This window comes from Cydia fagiglandana, chromosome 22 (assembly GCF_963556715.1).
Source record: "Cydia fagiglandana chromosome 22, ilCydFagi1.1, whole genome shotgun sequence".
NCBI lineage: Eukaryota > Metazoa > Arthropoda > Insecta > Lepidoptera > Tortricidae > Cydia > Cydia fagiglandana.
Genome location: NC_085953.1, coordinates 10,497,324 through 10,506,203, shown reverse-complemented (window position 1 = coordinate 10,506,203; position 8,880 = coordinate 10,497,324). Strand labels below are relative to the sequence as shown.

Sequence of the window (8,880 nt, the reverse complement as noted above, 5' to 3'; positions counted from 1 at the left end):
TCCGCGATTTCGTCGCTTTGCTACAGGTAGCTAAAAGTACACCCGTTCGACCCCAATTTTGGGGTTTGCCATAAACCGCACGTGGCGCTGTCGCCACCTAGCGGCCATATCTGTGCTGATCGTGACAGACGCGTTTTGTTAGAGAGTGAGCCTTCTGTATCTGGTACTATTATTTATTCTGTGCTAAAAACAGAATATAAGAAATATTTAAGTGCGAGTCGGACTCGAGCACGCAGGGTTCTGTGCCTTTACGCAAAAAACGACAAAAAAATCACGTTTGTTGTATCGGAGCCCCACTTGAATGTTTATTATATTCTGTTTTAATTTGTTGTTATAGCGGCAACAGAAATACATCGTTTGTGAAAATTTCAACTGCCTAGCTATGACGGTTCATGAGATACAGCCTGGCGGTCATGACAGACAGACAAACGTACAGACGGACCACGGAGTCTCAGTAATAGGGTCCCGATTTTACCTTTTTTGTACGGAACCCTAAAAACTTACAAAACTTCTATTAACAAACGTCAAAAAGAACTCAAATAGACGCAATAGTCCCATAGTTGCACTTATCCATGTCGACCTTACTGGAGTACGAGAGTATGTGTGTAAAAAAAAACAACTTAATTATTGTTTAATGTGTTTATATATACTTATTGTTTTGTAATATTGAGATTTTTGCATGTTTGCAAACAATTTTGATAGATTATCGGAAATAAATATATATTTCTGCTCCGCTGTTCTACTGTATTCCTCCAACTTTGAATTTGTCTCCCATTCTTTCGGCAATCCTTCATTTTTTACCATAGTCATCAGTTTATCTATTACATGCTCTATTTCCAAGTCTTCTCTATAGATATCTCGTTCTTTGTCTAGCAATATGTTACCTAAATTGTTCCAATATTCAAGCGGACAATTTTGGACGATTGTATTTGCTGTGTTATTTATAGCGTGATGATGTTGGTTCAGTGTGGATTTTGTTACTGACATCGTCATATCCTTGTTCATCTCATGTACAAGAAAGTCCCAAAACGGATCAAAAAAGTTTTTGTTTAAATTGCAACTCTTTTTCCTTATAGTAATATGGCCTTTTGCTCTAAAACTGAGTTCCTCTGGCGACAGTTTCTTCACACGACTTTTTTGAACAGTCTTTACAAGATTATACAATTCTACTCGGTGCACATTAGGATCATGAGGGACTTCGTTAGCGTTCAACCAGTTTATAATACCATCTTTCGACAGGTCACTAACAGCTTTATCTTCGTCGTTACTTAAAACGTTTTCTTGGAATATTATTACGCTTTCCTCTGACAGTTGGGGTAAAATTTTCTCTTCTATCCAATTCGTCATATTTCCTTCGCTACCACCGCAACAGTAGATATAACCCAAGAGACCAAAAGTTTGCGAAGCTGCTATAATATACCGAGTTCTTGCTTCAATTGTGTCTTCTCTGTAACTAAATTTACCCTGGTTCAGGATCAGGTTTATCTTGCCTATGTACACTATGTTTTTCTTTTGTTCCCTGTACATCATCTTCTTGTATAAAAACCTCTGTCTCTCCACGACTGTTTCTGGTTTTTCGACAATGATTGAAGCCTTTGTTCCTGGCAGCTGTATAAAAGTGAAAAACTTCTTATAACCCTCGTAGTCTGGACATTCTTTTACTCCTGTTGGTATTTCTAGGAGATGCGTGTAGTTTTCTAACACCAGATTCCGTACTCTGTTATACTCCAAATTGTGTACCATTAGTTTTTGTTCTCTTAACCAATCTTCAAACTTAATTGACTTATCGTCAAAAGAATTTACAGCCTTTAAAGAATCTTCGGGTACTCCAGTAAGTTTTTCGCACTTGATTAAAGGAGGAGTGTTATCGTTCTCACTTTGTCTATTTTTAGGCAGTTCACATTGTTTCAGTATATTACTGGCGATGTCCATTTTTTTCTGTATATCCTCTTTTTTTAAATCGGATAAAAGCTTTTCAAAAAGTTCCAATGTCATTTCTGCTGCCATTTTTATCGACTGAAAAGTACAATACATAATTAATTAGGTAACTACATATAATGTAGCCAATAATGGAAAATGTCAATGTCATTTTTAAAATCAAGTGTTGTCACACTGTGCCGCAAGACGTGTTAAAATACTCGTACAACAATAATACAAATTAATAATCATGACTTTATATTAATATATTACGAGTTCCTTCTAAATAAATGTAGCGTAAAGGATGACTCACGCTAGCCCGGGCCGGGCCCGGGCCAGAGCTATCGGCGCTTCGTTTTCTATGGAAAGCACCACGTGATCACCGATCGGCCGTCAGTCATAGAAAATGACGTGTCAGACGCCTCGGCCAGGGTACGGTCCGGTCTAGCGTGAGTCATCCTTAATTCGTAAATTGCTAGCGACATCTATGTGTTAAGAATTAGTTTGAAACTAGTATTCAATAACTGGAAACATTCCCAATAGTTGCCAACTATTATAGTTATACCTATAATATAAGCAACGCAGTTCAAAAATGGGCTGTAAACTATTGTTATTCATTAGGCTAACACTAGGCTAGAGATGCAACGGATAGTTGTTTGGCCGGATAACATATACAGAATATTCGGCCTGACCATTGGCCGAATATTCGGTATCAGGCCGCCGAATATTCGGCCGGCGGAATGACACCTAAATTTCGGTTTTTCAGGTGCGCATTATGCAGGTTTTGACCTGTTTCCTAGTGAACGTTCGCGCGGACTCATTTCTAGGTTCGAAATGAGTGCGCGTGCAAGTCAGTGGAATGTTTTAATTGTTTTAAAATAATAAACGAGTACGATTATGACCGTGACTGTTTATTATTTCAATTTTGTTTACTCCGAAATAAAGCAATGTTACTATCCGGTATCCGGCCGGATAGTAGGCCACTATCCGGGATCCGGCCCGATGTTAAAATAATGGCCGGATACCGGATAGTAGCCGGTATCCGGTGCATCTCTACACTAGACATTTACCTTGTAGGTAATACGTTTTACCCTAACTATAATAGTACAGTCGCCATCAGATATATCGGAGCGGTCAAGGTGTTCACAAATATCTAAACACGCCTCTATTGTCAGGGCGCTAGAGGCCGCTCCGATATATATGATGGCGACTGTACATTACGATACAAGTGCGAAAAATAGGAAATTTGCAACGAGAGGCGGTAAATTAAAACACGACCGAAGGGAGTGTTTAATCGACACGGGGTGCGAATCACCTATTCGCACATGTATCGTACAACACCGAAACCGAACTTTCAGGCGAAACAAGTTTATGCCGAAACCAAAACTTCGGTCGCACACAAATAAATAAATTAAGTAGGTAGGTATAAGTACAGTCGAAACTAAGTAAAAATAATAAAACTCAAAATAAGTCAAATACCGCTTCTTCACACATACGTGGGCCCCATTTTCCTCTCTGGATATTAACATCAAATACTTTTTCTTCCGCAATATGGTAAACCAATTTCGGAAAATTATTAACCACAGCAGTGCCCCTTCGTTTGATTTTTATAAATTATTATAAGCTTTTAAATTTTGTAATATGTAGTTCAAACGAAGAGGCATAGCAATGACTATACTTACCTACAATAAATTGGGTAAAAATAATTTCCATCAAGTTAATATCCAGCAGCGAGCAAAATGGGAACTACGTTTGTATAGAGAAGCATTCGTCTACTATCCTCTTAAGATAAACACAATTTAAAACATCAAAAGTATCAAAACGGCTCAATAAAAATCAAACACTTTACTCACCTAACCTCTACGGTACTACGCCCGTACGCAGCGCGCAACCAATTCAAAATGGCCGTTCCGACGCGACGACCGCCCGGCCGCTGACCTCCCCCCGCCACGCCCCGCGCGACGGCAGCTCGCACGACGAGTCTGATGGGTGCTCGACAAATTACGGTGCACCGATTTGACTGTCACTCGTGATTTTGATGAGGGATTTTTTTATTTATAAAAAAAAACAATTGCACAAAACAAGTTAATAAGCATTGTTACATTAAATAAACACAGTATTTTTTGTAGTACAATTATTAGTAGTCTGGTATAATGATTCAATAATTATCAATATATTATTTAATTGTAAACAATGGCTTAGGCATACCGAAAGATTGTAACTATATTTTGTACTGAGGCATACTTAGTTAATGTTACTTAACGGAGTTATGTAATCGTTTTTTTTATGTATCACAACACAGGCGATTTAGAAAAATACAAATCTTATGTTTTGTATCGATGTGAGTGTACTTGTTCATACTAGCTATTGTTTTTTTATATCCATTTGTATCAGAACGATGGGCAAACGTAGACGTTAAGGGTCCATTAACAATGGATATAAATAAAGTGTACATATTGTTTTATTGACCGAGCCTTAGCGAAGATCTCAGTTTCAGATTCGTTAAAAATGCTTTCGTTTGTATGCATGTTCTCAGCAGATTTTGTTTCTAAACAGATTCTCATGAAATTATGTGAGGAGATGCGATAGTTAAATAAAATGATTCTGTCGTTTTGTTTTTTGGAAAATGTTAACATTGGCGGAAATTTGCATAAAAGACAAGCGCCAGACCATGGCGCTTAAGACTTATTTTAACATGGTTTTTCGTAAAGAAGTGTATAAAAAACATTTATTACATACTTAAACAAAACTTACAATCATGTAGGTACAGTATAATTTTAGAATTATTTTTCATTAGAAAATTGGTTTTTACCGAATTGTTAATGACACTTATCTGTAACTATTATGAATGCCAAGCTGTTCATGAAATTCATGTTCATGAAATCTTTTCTCATATTTAATGAGGTTCCTAATTAAAAGCACTAACAATTAAAACATGCACCATAATTGGTCGAGTTTACAATAGCCGCACCAGCTGCGCGCTACGTTGCCAACTCGAACATGCGCGATTATTATTAACATTCTTTCCCTCTCTTACGTATGGAATAACAATATCCAATTCGTGACAACGCGGCGCTCAGTTGCGCGGCGAATGCCGAACGTTTCGGACGTTGAACTAGTGACGTTTTCCCACCGACGAGTTAGTTATACAAAATGGAGGCGGAACCGAGTTCCTCGACACAACCGCCATGTGAGATTAATTTTGAATTTCGAAATAACGCGAGCAACATCGAATCGGCCCGATTTCTCCAACGCATATTGAGCAAATCTAGAGAAGAGAATATGTTGGTTAAACCCTTGACTGACCCTATGGAACGCACATATTTCTACACCGGCCTCGATAAAAGAATTATCCCTTTCCTCAAACACACGGATTTACTAATCACAGCGGTGAAGGACATTGAAAGATCTGTGATACAAGAGCGATTGGTTGCTTTCTATTTGAACTCAGCCAGTTCCCCGACTCCAGGGATTGCGCCTACAACGAAGAATCTATTCGCAGCTCTGTACGGAAGGATTCCTAACTACGTCGATATTCGCACGTTTCGCAAATACTTGGTCAAGTTTGATTATGTTTGGTTAAGGATAGCCAAAGGATACATTGTCATGGAAAGACCTAGCGTCACCTTCGAAAGATACTATTACCTTAAGGACATAATACGATATCGTGAAGAGAACAGAGAGATTTTCTACGTCGATGAAATAGTTTTGACCACCAGTTGTAATCTCTATCCGTTTAAAAAATACAACAGTCTGCTGAAAACAGCCGCAAAAGCAAACATAGACTTATCACAAAGCGTTTTATTAAAACACATATACGCTGTGTCGAAAACTGGAGTCTATGCTATGAAGACTCTTGATGATTTCAACTCATCTAACTTTGCCAGTTGGATAATAGATGATTTACTACCACTGTTGCCCGAGAAAAGTGTTGTTGTAATACAAAAATACGATCATCATGATGATGTTATTAAGAAACCTACGCTATACAGTGTAAAAGAAGACATGATAGAGTGGCTTGAACGGAATAACGTACAGTTTGTAGAAGATATGTCGAAATGTGAACTGATGTCCCTAATAGACACCTACACTTCTGAGATTAATGAAATCAGTGTAATTGAAAACTCACTTCAGTTAAAAGGTCATCAGTTGCTCCGTCTGCCTGTCTGTATTGAAGACATGACTCCAGCTAAACATCTTTTGGAGTTAATAAAACTGAATGCCCACAAAGTACGAGTAAACATCAATTTAATACTAGAAAGTGTCCCTCAATCTACGTTGGAGGAGTATGACATAAATATAGCAGATAGAGAGAGACATATAATGCATAAAGATATGAAAATGGACGAGGTTTTAGACAGTGTTGTAAAAGGCTTTCAGAACCTACGATGTAAAGATGAAGATTCTGAAGTGCCGCTCAGTGATAGTGATTAAAAAACACAAAAACTTTGTTTAAAGATTACGTATACTTAAGTGTCACTTTTTAATACCAAGAGATTGTCTTTATCATGCTGTCACGTAGACAAATGCAACCATTACGTCCGAATCGATAATATTAAAGTAAAACTGTTATTTTGTCTGTAATCCGTACTTATTAAATAATTTTTCCACGCAGTGAATCATAATTTTAATATTATTTCATGTCCCACGTGCTAGTATTGTACGATAATTGTTGTAACATCGAAATACATTATTGTCTATTTAACAACCGTGTTTGTTTTAGTTACTCTAATATATATATGGAAGAAAGAAGAAAATAAAGGTCTTTACATTTATAATCGGTTATTAATCTCTGTAGGTATAACGCATAAAGTACTTATATTACTTATAAAAACAATTGAGAGCGCACCATTCGCCAACAAACTGTCTACAGTTTGGCGAAACTTTTTTATACCTAGACATAAGTATTTTTTTTTGAAATAAATAAATTAAAAATTAAGAAAAATTTATAATTTTTATAATGCAAAACAAAAACCAGGTGTATCCCTATATTTATCAGCCACTGCACTGCACTGCAATGATTTTAATTGAATAGCGATTGGGCAGCAAATATTATACGCAGTAAAAGTTTCCGTTATCCCGTTATGTATTGCTGGATTATCTTTTCTATCTCTCGATTGGATGCGGTTCCCGGTTGGGGATGTATTTCAAATTATTTTTTATTTATTCAAACAAAATTTTATACAGTCTGACAGTATAAACCAAATCACTGTAACAATTTAGAGTTTACTTATACGCTACGGTACACAACACTTTACAAACAGTTTTATAAAATACCACTACCATCCATCGCCTCGCAGTACCTCAGGCAGATACTACATACACTTGCCCATCGACTTGCAAACAAATCACGTTCAGGAGCCCATGACAGAAGCGCGTTTAGAAATTTTAGAGCGCGAATGAGAGGAGATTTTAGGTGTGCTGCAGTACGCGTTGATAAGCTTCAAATCATCGGCATAAAGAAGGCATCTTGCGTGTTTCAGCACAAGTTCAAGATCATTAATCATGATTCCAAATAAAAGCGGGCCAAGAATAGATCCTTGACTAACGCCTGATCTTGTTGGATAGATGGAGGATATGAAACATCCGTGCTTTACAAATTATGTGAACCACTTTACGTGTTAGTTTGCCGTGTTTTTAATGTGTAAGTATTATTTATTGGAAAAATAACTAGTAATGATGAAGAATAAGAGTCACGCGATCTTAGGCTTCGCCATACAATCGTAGTACAGTTGTAGTAGTGCATAATTATTTTCCATCGTATTTTCACGCAAACTCACGAACGTGACGCTATTTCAGTCAGTCTCGGTACCTACAAAAAGTACCGAGGTTGACTGAAGTAGCATGACAAATACGAACGTTTCCGAGAAAGTACGATGGAAAACAATTATGCACTACATAGCTAACAGCTCTTTTTATTATTCAATGAAATCTGTTTTTTTGGTAAAATTCTTATATTATTAATATTTTATTTGAGCGAAGGTCACAGGCGAAGGTAACTGGGCACATACAGCGAAGTTATGGTTCCGTATGGAAGATACTTTTGCTAAAATAATACTTTCCCGCGTTTTGTACACATATTAATTACATAAACGGGTCTTTCCGTAACCACAGCTGATGCAACTCAGCTGAGACGTCGGAATTTAAGGTAAAAACAATGAAATTATATCGCGGTAGACCCGTTTGTGTACTTAAATATACTTTTACCAACTCATTTTCAATGAATTACAACATTGATAACGGTGTTCGCTGTACACAACCTTTACAAAGTTATATTTTTAAAATCGCGTGTTAAAATGGTCCCGCCAAACGCAGACCACAAAAATGGGGTAACAGTAGAACTGACAGATCATTGATCAACGGTGATCGTTCACACGCGGCGCTGATTTATGGTCGCTTTGTCCATGCGGGTCAAACCCGGGGTGCAGCGGGACTAGATTTCCACCACCTTGCCCGTTTTAATCCGTTTCAATAGGGAATATATTACGCGAAACTCAGCGTATCCGCCACTACCACAATCCGTCACAATCTGAGGGTCTATCGTGAAACAAGAAAATCTAAATTTCGTTATCTAACCTCTCTATCTTGCATATTCGAGCGATAAAAAGGCAGATATAACTAAATTTAGATTTTCGCATTTCCCGGTAGGGCCTTGTTAAATGTTAAATCTTCTCGAGGCAGAGGTGTAGGGTTGGAGCTGTACAAACGCGAAGTTTCTGAAGATTTAAAGGTATAAGAGATTCCTTTTCTATGACAAGTGGTCAAAAATATGCACAGAAAAATAATCGCCTGCTTTAAATGCCGAGAAAAAAAACGCAACACCGGAAATACAATGCGTTTGTACGGGACAGCCCGTGGAATGCACCTTAACGTTCATAAGCGCATTGTAATATGCCTACTTAAATAATAAACTATCTGTATTGTATCTTTAATTGTGAATATCACTGAACATCCTCATCACGA

The 8,880-nt window shown here is 37.4% G+C and overlaps 1 protein-coding gene across 1 annotated transcript; it reads left to right on the top strand.

Annotated features, from left to right (window-relative positions):
* The first annotated feature begins 4,899 nt into the window (after positions 1–4,899).
* LOC134675399 (uncharacterized) lies at positions 4,900–6,624 on the top strand. Its single transcript, XM_063533606.1, has one exon. It carries the CDS (start codon positions 5,071–5,073, stop codon positions 6,349–6,351), a length of 1,281 nt encoding a protein of 426 aa, XP_063389676.1. The 5' UTR covers positions 4,900–5,070; the 3' UTR covers positions 6,352–6,624.
* The last annotated feature ends 2,256 nt before the right edge of the window (positions 6,625–8,880 follow it).

Bases quoted from the DNA above. Each gene is read 5' to 3' on its own strand.
- LOC134675399 (XM_063533606.1), top strand. From the start codon at position 5,071: ATGGAGGCGGAACCGAGTTCCTCGACACAACCGCCATGTGAGATTAAT.